This window comes from Stegostoma tigrinum, chromosome 8 (genome assembly GCF_030684315.1).
Source record: "Stegostoma tigrinum isolate sSteTig4 chromosome 8, sSteTig4.hap1, whole genome shotgun sequence".
Lineage (NCBI taxonomy): Eukaryota > Metazoa > Chordata > Chondrichthyes > Orectolobiformes > Stegostomatidae > Stegostoma > Stegostoma tigrinum.
In genome coordinates, this window is record NC_081361.1 from 67,112,823 (window position 1) to 67,129,793 (window position 16,971).

The 16,971-nt window shown below is 38.2% G+C and overlaps 1 protein-coding gene across 13 annotated transcripts in view; it reads right to left on the reverse strand.

The window, feature by feature from the left end:
* The window catches only part of mast2 (microtubule associated serine/threonine kinase 2), a 464,628-nt gene that overhangs the window by 31,538 nt on the left and 416,119 nt on the right, over positions 1-16,971 (reverse strand). For all 13 annotated transcript variants that reach the window (XM_059647961.1, XM_059647949.1, XM_059647956.1 and 10 more), the window contains 6 exons: positions 14,057-14,189; positions 13,017-13,182; positions 7,373-7,474; positions 6,112-6,234; positions 5,352-5,461; positions 3,512-3,675 (listed from right to left, as the gene is read on the reverse strand). In XM_059647961.1, the coding sequence (XP_059503944.1) occupies positions 3,512-3,675; positions 5,352-5,461; positions 6,112-6,234; positions 7,373-7,474; positions 13,017-13,182; positions 14,057-14,189 (798 nt within the window). The remainder of the gene's footprint in view (positions 1-3,511; positions 3,676-5,351; positions 5,462-6,111; positions 6,235-7,372; positions 7,475-13,016; positions 13,183-14,056; positions 14,190-16,971) is intronic.

Here is a 16,971-nt window from a genome sequence, read left to right on the forward strand (position 1 = left end):
AGAGTCTTGTTGAGGTTGTACAGGGCATTGGTGAGGTCTCTTCTGGAATACTGTGTCCAATTCTGGTCGCCCAGTTATAGGAAGGATATTATTAAGCTAGAAAGGTTTACTAGGAAGAGATTTACCAGGATATTGTTGGGTATAAAAGGTTTGATTAAAAAAAAAGTTGGATAGGCTGGGGATTTTTTCACCAGAGCACAGGAGGTTGAGAGGCAACCTGATAGAATTTTATAAAATAATGAGAGGTATAGGTAGAGTTAGTGGCAGTTGTCTTTTCTCTAGGATGGGGGATTTCAAGACTAGATGGCATACTTTAGAGGTGAGAAGAGAGAGATTCAAAATAAACATGAGAGGCAAATGGGATTATATTCGGCATGGACTGGTTGGACTGAAGGGTCTGTTTCTGTGCCCCATGACTCAATGAAACCAGTTTATCTATGTGATTGCAAAAATTAAAAAAAAGAGTAGCTGAATTCTTCCTTTTCCTTTACAAATCAGATTTAAAAGTTTGAGAATTCATCAGCACCTTTGATGTACATCAACTATGAAATAAAATGATCCAAAAGTAAAATACTTTTTATATGAATATGGTGTTAGTAGTATTAGATTTATGAGATTATTATATACGGGACTAGATCTTTAACTTAGGTTACATGAAGAATGAAAGAGAGTCATGTAACCTCTCTCTGAATTCTGTCTGACAATAAACTTGGGTAGCTTAGTTGTTAAAGGTTAAACAGGCTCCCAGGTTGTCTTACTTGGGAAGAGGGAACAAAATGTTAATACGCACAAATATCTTCGCAGCTTTACTGATAGTGGATCAACCTTTAGGCTTCGAGTCTCAATGGGGAATGTTAGCAATGTTAGGTTTTATAAACAGTTATACTTTAAACTGCCTATTTAATTCCAGAGTAGAATGGTATTGGGCATCCAGAGAGTAGCTAATTAGCATTTCTACCTGGATATGAGGCCCATGTGCTTCATACTGCCATACAGACAGGCTTTCAAGAGTTCCATAGCAAGCCACTGTAGTAACAACTTACAGGATTTTCTTGATTTCTCTGAGTTTCACAGAGAAATGGGTGAAAGACAGAGAAATTGAGATAGAGAGACAGACAGACAGAGATCGAGATAGCGAGATAGACAGCAGGAGAGATGGATAGGTGGAGAAAAAGACAGATAGAAGAGTGAGAGGAGAGAAGGCGGGGGGGGGGGGAGACTGCCAGTTTCTTATTTTCATGAAGAAGAATGCGGGTTGGAGACAGTATATGAGAATTTAAACAAAACTGGAAGAATTGACTAGCTTTGGTTAGAGGGAGTGATCTAAATGGAAGCGTTTAACAGGAAAGTCAGTTTGAAGATTGGAAATTACCCGCTGGAAAAGGAAACAGGAACAAAGTCATTTGGAGATAAGCATATCTTTGGCACTTATTCTTAGAGAATAGAGTGTCTGCTTAAGGGATAGGGTAAAGTATAAATGATGCAGGTTATAATATATCCACTCGATCAGCAAAGCAACAGTAATTTGTACAAGGAAGTAAAAAGATAGGGGAAGAAATACAAGGAAGAGTATTATGGAGTATGTGGACACACCAGCAAACATATCTTCCCCTCCCCTCAACCAACAGCATTCCACAGGGAACATTTCATCCATGACACCTGATCCATTCTTCCATCAGTTTTGACACTTCCTCGAGGTAATAAAAGGGTAAATACAAGTATGGTAGAATTTCACATTAAATGTGAGGGGCAAGTTGATTAAAAGATCTGACTGTAGACAAGTAAGAGCCAGTATTTTATAAAATGGTCTACCACAGACACCTATGTGCTTAAGGCACAAAGATCTAAAAGAAAAAATGAATCAACTATGGTTGACAAAATAATTTAAAAACTGCATTAGATTAAAGCAAGTGGAAAGCCTCTGAAAATTAGGAACATGTAGACCTAGCAAAAGATGATCTGACAGATAAGTAGGCCCATTACAAAAGTAGATAGGAGAATTTGTAGTAGAGAACTAGGAAATGGTAGAAACTAAACAGTGGCTGGTGCAGTTGCCTTCACAGTGGATAACGCAGAACATCTTCTCAAAATACAAGGTAACGAGAGACTTGTAAAATGGAGGAAGTAAAAGAAATTATTAGTGCACAGTTATTTTTTGAAACATTAGCTGGATCGAATATTGGTAAACATCCTGACCAGGTCAGCTTTACCCCAGAGAGTCGAAGATGGTAGTTATCGATATAGTGGACGTATTGGTGCTGCTCTTTCAAGAAGTTAGAGGGTTATGGAGGTAGGCTGGAGAGTTGGGTAGCTCTTACAGGAATTGGTACAGGCATAATGGGTCATATGCCTCCCTCTATACTGTAAAATTCTATGATTCTATTCCATGAGATTTCGGAAAGGTTCCTATAGCCTGGAAAGAAGCATGTGCAGCCCTACTGTTTAAGGAGGGAGGGAGAATGGAGACCAAAATACTTGTAACTTTGACATCAGTTGTAGGAAAGATGTTAGAATAATAGCTGGACACTTAGGAAAATTTTGAAAAAATTGGATACAGTCAACATGGATTTATTAAAGGAATTCACGTTTGACAAAATCATTGCGAGTATTATTTTGAGAAAGTTACTTTTAGCCTAGATAAAGGAGAACCAACTGATGTGATTTTTTTGTATTTTCAGAAGACCTTTCATAAGCTCCCACACGAGAAGTCTGTAACCAAAATTAAAAGTGCATGGAGGTAATATATTAGCAGGAATCAAGAACTGGTTCACAGACAGAAAGCAAAGAGTAAAGCTAAATGGGTCATTTTCAGGATGGCACGGCTGTTACTCGTGAGGTTCTAGAAGAATCTCTGCTTGGTCATAACTATTCACACTTTTACATAAATGATGTGGATGCAGGAACCAATTGTAACATGTTCAGATTTCAGATGACACAGAGCTAGGTGGAATGTAGGTTGAGTGGAAGATGCAAGGAAGCTTCAAACAGACTTGCAGAGACTGTGAATAGGCAAGAATATGGTCAATGAAACAGAAATGTGAATAAGTATGAAGTTAACCATTTTGGAACAGAATGGCAGGAGGTTTGAGAGTTATATTTCTTACAAGATGAGTTTGATATCCTAAAGGGTCTGATGTCCTTGTTCATGAGTCACAGAAAGTTTGCAAGCAGATGCAACAATAAATACAAAAAACATATGGTATGTGGGCCTCCATCGCAAGTACTGCAATCATATTGTGAAACTACACCTGTCTGGAGTATTGTGTACAGTTTTGTCTCATTATCCAAGATTTTAGAAGGAGTGGAATGGAGATTCAGGGCTCCTTGGTAGAATTGTCTTATGAGGTAAGGCTGAGGAAACTGAGTCTACTTTCTCTAGAGTTTCAAAGAATGAGAGGTGATCACATGAAATTTACAAAATTCTTGCAGGGTACCTGAGTCGTAAAGAAGATAGTACATCACTCAAGAGTTTTATTTGCTCTCTTGATCTGAAAGCAGACAGTTAACTCACATTTCAGGCGATCCAATTATCCAGCTCCTATCTCGGGTCTTCAGAGTGCCAAGACCATCCAACTTATCGATTCGATCTTCTTTCTCCTCACTGAAGCTGCGTTTGGTTGGAGGTGGTGTTTTCCTTTCTTCATGTAGGGAAAGCCGTTCCATGCTACTGTAAACCTAAAGGGTGGAGGTATTTATTAGTTTCTGTAGGGCCTAACGTAACTTGCAACTTTGCATTAAAATTGCAGAAACTCAATAACAAGGACCAAAGGAAAAGATTCCTGAAATTTGATTTTTCACAACAATTTTCACCTGATTGTTGAAGGCTAATTATCTTTATCTTCATATGCTTCACGAACTCTTCAGGGTCATTTCCTGTATCCAGCCATCTCTTGGCTGTTTGACCACTAGTATTTCCTCCATCATTAAGTCAAATTTGAAGATATTCGCTGAATTACACATTGCTCAAGTACTCTTCAAATATGAAAGTAATCCAAGCCTGCATGCATCAAGAGCCAGGCAACATTCAGGCATGGGTTGTTTAGTGCCGAGTAATGACCCTGTTCACGGAGAGTCTAATCACCTCCCCTTCACAGTCAATAGGATTGCTGAATCTTCCACTGTCAACAGCCTGATGGTCTCACCTCACAGCCTGTACAAAGCCTTTCCATCATTTACAGGTAGAAAAGTGTGACGGGCGCGTTCCCACTTGGCTAGATGAGTGCAGCTCCAACAACACACAAGAAGCTTAATAAGCAGTGAAACTAGGTCAGTGCCTTATCTACCATCTTAAACATTCATTCCTCTATCCCTGGTGCATTGTGCCTTTAGTATCAATGCAGCAACGTGCCAATTCTTCTTTGACAACAGCACCTTTCAAACGCACACCTCTTTGCCGCCTAAAAGAATGAGGGGCGCAAGTGAACGGGAATACCACCACCGTCAAGTTTCCCACTTATCAATTCACCATCCTGACATTGAAATATATCATTGTTCTTTTGTCACTGCTGAGTCGAAATCCTGGAATTCTGACAGGCTGTAGTGATTCAAGGCGGCAACTTCTCAAGGAGAAGTAGGAACAGGTAACAAATGCTGGTCTTGACAATGATCTCAAACTCCATTAGTGAATAGACAACAGACAATAATAGGCCCATATGGACGTACAGTATCAAACTGCTCAACTATTCAACACAATACAACTATAATTATCAACCCATTTACAAGTTAGTCACAATGACTACTCATCATGACAAGTCACTCAGCTCCACGTTGATCATCCCTGTAATCTACCGTGAAGGCTGAAATTCACAAATAATCTCAGATCCTAATGATCTCATGTTACCTGGATCCTGTTATAGAAGTCAGAGTACAATTCTTTCTCCCTTTTGGTACTGAAGAATAGGTATTATTTAAAGAGTATTTAGGGGATTTCAACAGTGAAGACATTCTTTTCCATGGACTATTAAACATCTCTCATCTCTCTCTGTTTTAATGTCTCTCCACAAAGTCTCTGGTTACCACTTGGACCATATTAGATTGTTGGGGGTAGGTGGGAAGGTGAATTATTCAGAACAACATCAAGTTATTGACTGGCACAGCAAGCATGACAGCCCGAGTCTCCTACTTGTACGTCAGAGTTTACAACATCAATAATGTTCAATTTACTTCTTGAATTATAATCACTGTACCCCTCACATTAAGTCATCTGGAAATCATACTTGTTCAATCAAACAAAGAACTGCAGACTTTGGAAATCCAAAACAAAAACAGAAATTGCTAGAGAAACTCAGTGGGTCGGGCAGCATCTGTGGAGAGAAAACTGAGTAACGTTTTGTTTTTGATATCATACTCACTTTGCTGAATCTTGGTGAACATGATGAAAACTGTTTAAGTTCTAACCGGTCATCCTCGTTAGTGTCATCTTCTTCATCAGAATCAAGATGATGGTACCTGTCAGATCGAGCTACAACGAGAAAGGTATTGAACAAAAATGAGTTCTAACTTAGTTTTAAATTGCCGTTTTTGCACACACATCTCAATAAGAAACTTTATAATGGCAACAAGTCAGCTATTTAAGCACTATTGAAAATAATCAATCAAATCATAGACAACAAACATTAAACTATCTAGCCTACATATTAGTGACATTAATAGGAAAAAAACAAGCAAACATTGTCGAAGTACCAAAAGTTATCATCACAATTTTGAGCAGGGAGTGTTGCCAACAGTATATGTTATTAAAGATTGACTGAATGGTGCAATAGGTTGGAACAAATCTGTTTAACCCATGGTGTTAGGTCCATACATAAACCAAGTCCTGTCCATCTGGTTTTGAAGACAAGGTAACTATTAGACCATTTGCTCTGTTCAGTTTGATTTTTGTGAGTTTGAGGATTGGGAGAAGGATTAACTTAATTATGATCATCTCATGTGCAACCTAAAAGAATAAGAATGAAACCTTCCTCTGATGTCCTACAACGGCCCTGAAATGAGGATGACTTGGTTGAAGCTTGGAATGCATAAGGCATCATTAATCATAATTAAGGCCCTAAACTAGATTAACAATATATATTGATCTTTTGACTTTAAGCCACGTTTCTGCACTCGACCTACTGTCAAAGTAACTGGTGTCATCTTCTGACTCAAGCTGAGGAATGAATTCAGCTTTCTGACGAAGCAGACTGTTCCAGTCCAGTTCTGTGAAAAACCGATGTTGCTTCACTTCATACACACTGCCTAAGGAGAATAAAACATAATTCTATATCTATTCAAGTCCACCATCCTTCATCTTATATGAACACGAAAGGAAAAAGTAAGCATTTTCAAATTGTTAATTTAGTTATTCCTTTACAGAAAAAAATACAATAGCAGAACAATAAGCTTGCACATGCACAGTTTAACTATTCTTAGTGCAAGATCTCTTCACACTATGGAACTGCACTGATAGCTAGAAAAAAGGTTGACACTGAGATTTCAAAAGAAATTCAAATAAAAGTAAGAAATATAGGCACTGGAAGTAGACAAGAGAGAGATGGGGAGAGGGTAATAATTAATATGCACAAACACAGGAAGATTTTAGTGTAAACAACGTTACTGTTAGATATAATACTTGGATTATGCTCGAAGACTTTGAACCATGTACATGAGTATTTGAGTTATATGAACTGAAGTACTGGTGTGATGCTAGGTATGTAGATCACACATCTGAAAGACTGGTGGATTGAATCAAACAGCATAGTCCTCTGGCTGTTTGCAACAAGCAAAATATTGATTATACCAGCTGCAGTCATAAATATCACAAGTATCCAATATTAGATGTGATTTTGAAATTGAACATTTGCTGGATAATCCTGAGTGTGCAAAGAATTATGCAGAAAATCAGTTAATGATTGTCACTTGGGATCACAGGGTGGTGCATTTGCATGCAATGAAAGCAATATTTAATTAATGCACAGGGCACTGTTCTTTGCAGACAGAAAGAAAGTGTACATGTATTGTGCCTGTTTCAACTCAACAAAATGCATGCCGTTCGTTGATCGTTTCCCAGGATATGCTCTGATAAATCAGAGTCAATCTGCTGGTTTAAAATTTAAAGAAGCCTAGTAGTCAACTGTTAACCGCCATTAATGGATGCATTCTCTATGGTAATGTGTCTCGCAATCAGAGTCTATTTGCCAGCTGATTAACAATGTCCTCTTATACAGAATAAATGTTGGTCTTCCCCTTGAATTCATTATCGTCCAAAATATTGTCACATGTGCAAGGCCATAACACTGGCAAAATATGTCTTTATTTCAAAAATTCAAGTTCAGTAAATTTCCACAAGAATCTCTAACATGAGCATTTACTTTTCTAAGGTACACTCAATCATTACCTGCGCCCAGTCGTTCCAATGGATTTTGCCTTAGCAGCTTTGAGATGAGGTCCTCTGCATCAGGTGGTAAAGCATCATCTCCTTCTGGCCAAGCTATCTCATCTGAACAATGAAGCATAAGTTTACACTGGAAAATTTCATGTGAATCATGAAATCTTGCCTGCTTGTAATTAAAACAATGAAAAACTTCACCTCTAGATCATACAAATGCATAATTTTATATTACAATGTTTGGATGCCCATTACTCCAGTGTCAGCTCTTTAATAAAACTGTTATTCACTTGATCCCATAACCTCATTCTTCCCCAATTTACGCATTAAATTTATTATTTTTTCTAAATTTGCAAATACCCCATTTAAAGGCTTAAAATTAGTTTGTTTCAACCATTTTCCTTGGTGACAAATCCTGGTTCCCCACATCATTCTGTACAAAAATGAAAACCTCCTAATACCACTGAGTTCTGAGGGGACAAATTTAAATTCATGCTCCTCTAGTTTCTACGGCAGGGTCAGCACACCTAGGAACAAAAACGGAAGTTGTTGGAAAAACTCAGCAGGTCTGGCAGCATCTGTGAAGAAAAAAATCAGAGTTAACATTTCGGGTCCAATGACCCTTCCTCAGAACATTTCCTCCTGAGTTCTGAGGAAGGGTCATTAGACCCGAAACGTTAACTCTGATTTTTTTTTCTTCACAGATGCTGCCAGACCTGCTGAGCTTCCAGCAACTTCTGCTTTTGTTCCTGATTTACAGCATCTGCAGTTCTTTTGGAATTTATTTAGCCAGGACATTTAGATTTTCCTTATTTATATAATTGAAATCTATCTTTTGGAACATAGCACAATATACACAGTAACCGTTACAGGCAGGAGAGATATTGGCTTATGTGGTCCATCCAATGACAGTATTCTTCAGCTTACACCCCACCACTACTTCTGGGCCCTCCTTTTTCTCACTTTGAGGTTCCCCCTCCAGCCTGAGCACCATCTCCCCAATGAACCATTGTTCAACATCTCACACTTCTCTGTCCATTTATATGTGACGCCACTTGTAAAGTCTATGTGATGGCAGCAATGCATTTTTGAATGAGCGCTCATGCTTAGTTGCCTACAGTTGGTGTCATCAGACGATGCCATTGCACATTCATCATTGAATTCCAATTATGGGCAAGTAACTCTTCAGTTATTTGGGTCATAGAGATGTACAGTACGGTGACAGATCTTTTGGTCCAACTCGTCCATGCCAATCAGATATCCTAAATAAATCTAGTCCCATTTCCCAGCATTTGGCCCGCATCCCTCTTCCTATTCATATACCCATCCAGATACTTTCTGAATGTTGTAATTCTACCAGCCTCCACTACTTCCTCTGGCAACTTATTCCATTCACGAACCATCCTCTGCGTGAAAACAATACCCCTTAGGTCCCTTTTAAATCTTTTCCCTCTCACATTAAACCTATGTCCTCGAGTTTTGGACTCCCTCACCCAGCGAAAGGGCTTTGTCTATTTTCCCTATCATGCCCCTTATAAACCTTTACAAGGTCACCCCTCAGCCTCCAAAGCTCCAGGGAAAACAGCTCCAGCCTATTCAGCCTCTCCCTCTAGCTCAAACCCTCCAACCCCGGCAACATCCTTGCAAATCTTTTCTGAACACTTTCAAGTTTCACAATATCCTTCCTGTAGTGGGGGGAACAGAATTGCACACAGTATACCAAAAGCAGCCTAACCAATATCCTGTACAGCTGCAACATGACCTCCCAAATCCTATATAAAATGCACTGACCAATAAACGCAAGCATACCAAACACCTTCTTCACTGTTCTGTCTATCTGCGGCTTCAATTTCAAGGAACTATGAACCTCCATTCCAGGGTCTCTTTTTTCAGCAACACTCCCCAGGACCTTACCATTAGTTGTCTAAGTCCTGCCCTGATTTGCCTTTCCAAAATGCAGTACCTCACATTTATCTAAATTAAAATTCCATCTGCCACTCCTTGGCCGATTGGCCAATCTGATCAAGATCCTGTTGTACTCTGAAGTAATTTTCTTCACCGTCCACTACACCTCCACTTCAAACTCACTAACCATACCTCCTATATTCATGTCCATATCATTTATATAAATGACAAAAAACAGTGGACAAGCATAAATCCTTGGAGCACACTGCTGGTCACAGGTTTCCTATCTGAAAAGCAACCCTCCATCACTACCCTCTGTCTTCTTCCTTTGAGCCAGTTCTATATCCAAATTGCTAGTTCTCCCTCTATTCCTTGTGATCTAACCTGGCTAACCAGTCTACCATGAGGACCTTGTTGAACGCCTTCATCAATCCTCCTCATTACTGCTTCAAAAAACTCAGTTAATTTAATGAGATACGATTTCCCACACACAAAACCATATTGACTTTTCTTAATCAGTCCTTGCCTTTCCAAATACATGCAAATCCTGTCTCTCTGGATTCCCTCCAACAACCTGCCTACCACTGATGTCAGGCTCACGGGTCTATTGTTCCCTGGCTTTCCCTTGCCACCTTTCTTAAATAGTGGCACCCAGGTTAGCCAAACTCCAGACTTCCAGCACCTCACCTGTGGCTATCAATGATACAAATATCTCAGCAAAGGGCCAAACAATCACTTCCCAAGCTTCTCAGAGAGTTCTGGGGTACACCTGATCAGGTATGGGGATTTATCCACCTTTATGCATTTTAAGATGTCTAGCACCTCCTCCTCTGTAATATGGACATTTTTCAAGATGTCATTATTTACTTCCCGAAGTTCTTTATCTCCCAAATCTTTCTCCAAAGTAAACGCTGATGGAAAATAATTGTTTAGAATCTCACCACCTTCTGCGGTTCCACGTCTTTAACAGGCATCTGGATGGTTACATAAATGGGGAGAGAATAGAGGGATATGGACCAAACTCAGGCAAAAGGTTTGTTTTTTAGTTTAGTCACGGCATGATGATCAGCACAGGATTGGAGGGCCAAAGGGCTTGTTCCTATGTTTTCCTTCTGTTTGTTCTTTTGTTCACATGTAGATGACCTTGCTGATCTTTAAGGAGCCTTATTCTCACCCTAGTTACCCTGTTGTCCTTAATGTATTTGTAGAATCCCCTTTGGAATACCTCCTTAACCCTATTTGCCAAAGCTATCTCATGTCCCCTTCTGATTTCCCTCTCAAGTATACTCCTACTGCCTTTATACTGTTCTAGGAATTCAGTCGATTTCTGCTGTCTATACCTGACATATGCTTCCTTCTTATTCTTGAACAAAACCTCAATTTCTCCAGTCATCATGCATTCCCTATACCTACCAGCATTACCCTTCACCCTAACAGTAACATACTGGCCTCTTGTTACCTCATTTTTGAAAGCTTCCCATTTTCCAGCTGTTCTTTTACTTGTGAACATCCGCCCCCCCCAGTCAACTTCTGAAAGTTCTTGCTTAAAACAGCAAAAGTTGGCCTTCCTCCAATTTAGAACTTGAACTTTTAGATCCGATCTATCTTTTTCCATCACTATTTTAAAACTAATAGAATTATGGTCAGTAGCCCCAGAGTGCTCCACCACTGACACCTCAGTCACCTGCCCTGCTTTATTTCCCAACAGTAGGGCAAGTTTTGCACCTTCTCTATTTGTACATCCACACACTGAACCAGAAAAATATCTTGTACACACTTAACAAATTCTCCTCTATCGAAGCCTTAGCATTATGGAAGTCCCAGTCTATGTTTGAAAAGTTAAGATCCTCTACCATAACCACCTTGTTATCCTTACAGATAACTGAGATCTCCTTACAAATTTGTTTCTCAATTTCCTGCTGACTATTGAAGGATCTTTAGTACAATCCCTATAAGGTGATCATCCCTTTCTTATTTCTCAGTTCCACCCAAACAATTTCCCTGGACATATTCCCAGGAATATCCTCCCCAAGCACAGCTGTAATGTTATCCCTAATGTTAGCCAACCTTCAGTCTTCCAGCACCTCACCTGTTACTATCAATAACATAAATATCTGAGAAGAAAAAACTATCTAGTTCCAATTTTTACAGACCTCTAATAATGTTAAACATTTCTGTCAAAGCCCCTCTCAGTTTTCTGTTTTGCAGACAGGGAGAGGGAGAGAGAACAAGAGTGAGACCACGAGTGAGAGGTCGAGAGAGAGCAAAGACCCAGGGAACTCAATCTTATCATGCATTGCTCCCACTTTTCCATACCATCTGAAAATAACTGAATAGTCGATTCAAAAGATGGGGACTAAAATTAGGACCCAAATTCAAGATTAATTACAAGAAAATTAGCATTGAAGGTAGGAGAAATGCAAAATAAAAAATGGTTCTGTGGAAGTGAAATGTTCTATTGGTGTTACAGGTTAAAACTGAACCCGAGTTAATGTTTAAAAATGGATAAAATAGATGGTTGAGGGAGTTGGTAATGAAGGGGTATGGGAACAGGGTGGGCACATGAATTAAGATTACTGCTTGCCTGGAAGATTAGTACCATTTGTCTCTGTAGTATAATTTCAAAGTAATTGTATGTAAGATTGACTCAATATTATTCTAACACATTGTTAATCACGCTTGTACTAAACTATTATTTCCATTACTTAAACAAGTTGTTAAGACATTTAAAACTAGATTTACAAATTTATTAAAATAATGCACAAATCATTTTTGTGTGTGCCTAAAATAAAGCAGCAATAACTGCACTTAGTGGATAGACTACCCTAAGACAATAAGAAACCTGGAGTTTTCCTTGGATGGCAATGAACAGTATAAAGGGATTTCGACTTCCACAGCAGAAATAACCATTGACCTTTGATGTCAACTGTGAAGCAACAGCATTAATGGAAGTTGCCCAAGAAGAACAATGTCTGTGTTATGGATTTCATCTTTCCTGGCACCAAATCAAGGAAGTTTAAACCAGCTACGAAGTCAAGGGACCTCCTGAACAATGTATCCAGCAGCTTGCTCTGCTTGCAATCATTCAAAAATATTCTCAGGGACAGCAATGTAGGAAGTTAAAACCACAAACAACAATAATTTCTAATTTAAATTTTCAGGTTGTGAAATCAATTCTGACTGAAATAAGATAGTTAATTCATATTTTAGTTTCTATTAAAGCAAATTTAAAAAGCTGGTATAATTGTGGAATTTTGTTTTTAGATCATAATGGGGAAATTAGGATTTCCATAAAATTAAAACCAGCTTGTCAGTGCCAGTGAGGCTGCTGAACTATACTCATGAACTTTGAGTGCCATTGAAAAACTCAAGTTACTTACTTTGTCAAAGGTTTTACAGCAAGACAAACAATAATAAATTGGATTTCTTTCTAAATTTACTGGTTGTTGAGGGATTGCCAATCTAGAAGCACACCCCATTAAGCAGCATAGAATCACTGACAGCTCAATATTTCTGTGGTGGTCTGTGCACAGAATCATACAGCAGAATCCTGAAGCTACTGTTGACATCAGTAATGTCATAATGTCAGAGGTCAGCAGTTTCACTGTCATTATTACTTCAAAATCAACAAAGTTTCAGGATTCTGGAAGCAACTTAAGACTGAAGGATTTATTTGCTGCTTTTCTCTGAAGTTCTCCACAAATCATAGTTGGTGTAAAGAAGACCAAAAATCCAAAACATTACGTACCGCTTATCACTTGTCCAAACAGTTCCTCTGGAGTATCTCCGAAGAAAGGAGCACATCCGACTAGAAATTCATACAGGATTATACCCATGGCCCACCAATCCACTGGCTTTCCATAACCCTGTCGCAGTATCACTTCAGGAGCGATATATTCTGGAGTTCCACATACCTTTGTTAAGACAAAAAGAAGTCCTGTTTTTATAAAGCTTATATCTCCATACATATAAACCCTCTTTAATAAAATCTACGGCTCAACAAAAGGTTTTTCAGTTTAGCAAACATTAACATGAAGAAATGAACAAAATATTCATTTTAGGAGATTTTCTAACGACTCATTTTCAGAAAATGAAACGGTTCAATAAACTAGCTGATTTATTAATATTTAAAGTATCACAAAAATGTAGCATACCATTCACTGTAAGAAGCAAGGGCTGATCCTACATCGTGTTAGAATATATAGGATGGGATAACTGATACATACAGATTAATTTAGCGAACATTTGACAATTGTCAGCTGATAAGACAGAATGATGGATGCTTGACAATTTTCCAAGTAGACATGACCAACTAAAACTTAAAAGAAACAACTTGAAAACAAATTAACGGGAAGAAAATTAATAATGCACTGAGATTGCAGGTTGATAGCCTCAAGCAACACTTCATTCCTTACAACAAAGTGGGACAATTTCTTCAACTAAAATAGAAATTGCTGGAAAATCTCAGCAGGTCTGGCAGCATCTGTGGAGAGACAGCAGAGTAACACTTCGGGTCTAGTGACTGTTCAGAACTGATTTCTTGATGCTTAGTACATTATAGTCAAGATTTCTTAAGGAAATATTGTTTCTTACTAAATTACCTACTCCAAAGTTTTCAGATAGAAATTATGGGTAAGTCAACAAAATAAAGCAGAGGACATTATGGTTAGTCAGAGTCATAACATTGAGATTAACATGAGATGGATTTCACAGTGATTATGCCACAAAAACAGATCAATAATAATAACACTCAAAAATGTGCAGTAGAAAATCATTGTCCGTCATCACCTGCTTGTCAAGAAATTCTCTTGCATCTTTTTCAATATGTCCTTCATATAAATTAGTGGTGAGGCTCATCAGGCCAATCTTTGAAAGTCCAAAATCCGTCAGCTTGATGTGACCCATGGAAGTGATGAGCAGACTGTAAGAACAAATAACTCAGTCAATATTAGAGGTAATACATACATGAAAGGTTTTGCAATGTACTAGATGATTGTATAAAGGTCCAGAATCCTTCTAAAACTTCACATATATCTTCAATTTAATTAATGGTGTTAAATTGTCAATACTTGAAAATTGTCAATGTAACAACAGACTTAGATGTGAATGCATCAATAACACGTAGCTACAGTGGATTAATTTCAAGACATTAATCTAACCTTAGGTTTGCTATGATGGTTATAACAAATTTAGGCCAATGTTCAAAACATTTATGATTCTTCATGAATGCAAGATTAATGTAGTTGAAACAATCGGAGGAATCCAGTGTTATATACTTAAACTAGCTATGTTATAACATAAAACAGATTGTCAAAAATTGTAAACAATGGTGTTCCATTACATAAATTATCTGACTACAACAATTTGGACAAGGCACAAATGTAAAGACAGTAGTGAATGTAACCTACAATCATGCAGCTGGTTTTTAATAAGGGAATTGACATTGAATGAACTACTTTTGTTTTCCACTACATCTGAGAGGAAACATTTGTCTGGCTTGAAACTTATCCATTTGATATGCGCATCAACTAGATGCATTATTTCAAAGAAATATGGGCCAATTAAGTTGCTGAAGCAAGGAATAGCAGGCGTCTTTAAATATGGCATTTATGCAATATCCTGATGCATTTTGGTACAAGAAATCTTGAACAATATGCATGGATGCCCAATGGCAAATGTAGGAAGGTTTTGGTCAGAATTTACCAGCTATTTACTGGGGTTTACCATAGTGTTAATGATTAACTAACAGCCACAATGCATCTCAAAGCTAATTTCAAAGAATGAAAGCCAAAACAAGCATTTTGGTCCTGTGTAACTCATTACAAGGATCACTTTTACAAAAGGTATGGGTTAGCAAGAATAAGGTAGAGACTAAGAGCTTTTGACGGGATCGAGAGAGAGAAACAGCTGAATCCTAAACTTTCAAGATGGGTGCAATGGTAGGGGAAGCAATTCCAATAGGATTACTTAAAAGGGAATAAAGTCAAAGAGCCACAAACAGCAATTTGTATGAAACTAGAGTAGGAGGATGAAGGGAGGAAAGATGTGGTCTATAGAACTTGACAGAAAGACCCACAGGTAGTATTTATGAGCAAAAAAGCAAGAGGATAACGTAAACAGAAAAGCCAGCAGCAGCACTTTTCTTTTTGGAGTGTTAGATAAACTGAAGTTAGTATCTTGGGTGAAGAAAGTTAAGGGGCTGAAGTTTGAAGTGGTGCTGTATGAGGGGTGTTTAGTAATAGGGAAGGAAGAATGAGTGCCAAGATAAGTTTTCATGAAGTTTTGCCCCTCATGCATGAATTACATTGACTAATTATTACAAGTGATCAGACAAACGTGTGGAAAATCTGGAACTATTCTTCCTGGTGAGTACATTTAGACCATTTAAGATGAGGTTGTTGCCTTGCTCGCCGAGCTGGCTGATTTTTGTACAGACGTTTCGTCATCGTGCTAGGTAACATCATCAATGTGGCCTCGGATGAAGCGATGTTGTTCTACACCGCTTGGAATTTATATGATATGGTCTATTACGTTGGGTTGTGTCATTTTTGGTTCGTTTTTGCATGGGTTTGTATACAGGGTCTAATTTCCACATGTTTGGTGATGGCATTACAGGTTGAAAACCAGGCCTCTAGGAATTTCTGTGCATGTTTGTGGTTCGATGAACTATTTGTAGTAAAGTTGTAGTTGTAAAGTAGTAAATGAGTTGTCTACTTGAGAACAAATAACAATGACAAAAAAACTGATCATTTTGATCCTTTCAATGATGTTGGTTGATAGATAAATATAGATAAATATAGGGAACTGTGAGGAATTCTCTGCTCTTTTTGAAATGTGTTAAAGACTCTTACATTCAGCTATGGGCAAATGGGGTCTTAGTTGGACATCATTCCCAAAAACAGAGCTCTGACAGTGCAGCATTCCCTCCATACTGCATTGCACTGTCTAACTATATTAAATACTCAAATTTCTGGAGTGAAATTTGAACCTACCAAGTTCAAAGTCAGGGGTAAGATTTTCCTCAATGTCCTGCTACTAATTCCTTAGTAACAGATTTCATAAAATATTTCATATTTTCCCAATCACATACGATAGTCCATAGTTTCCTGCTTTTATTTATTCATTGTCGTTAGCGTTTTTTGCCATTCCAAATAGACGAGCCGAGTGTCTTGCGAAATCGTTTCAGTGTAGAGGTTAGAATTGATCACATTGCTGAATTGGGCCATAAGTCAAATGAAGGCCAGACCAGGTAAAACTGACAGATACCTCTTCCTCATGTAGATCAGAGAACCAGAGAGGTCTTTCTGACAATCAATGCTAGTTTTCTGGTCATTAGAACTTCAGTTCCAGTGCTTATTTTTATTAATTGAATTAATTTTGAACTCATACCCCAAAGCATTTGCCTAATACTGTGTCATTACCACTTTGCTACTATCTCCCCTTTCTGACTCCTATATTGGTAGTTTCTCAATCTGCCAGTGGCTTTTCAGAATTAGGGAATTTTGCAACATTACAATCAATTTCCGCAGCCACTTCTTTTAACAACCTTGGTTGAGCGCCATCAGGTCCAATGAGCTAGTCAGCTTTTAGTCCTATTAGCTTTCTCTCACCTTAGCCTATTGATCTTCTGCTGTTATTGGGATGCTTTTAGTGTCCTCTATCTGAAGATAGATGTAAAATAAAGTTTCTTCCATTTTTCTTAT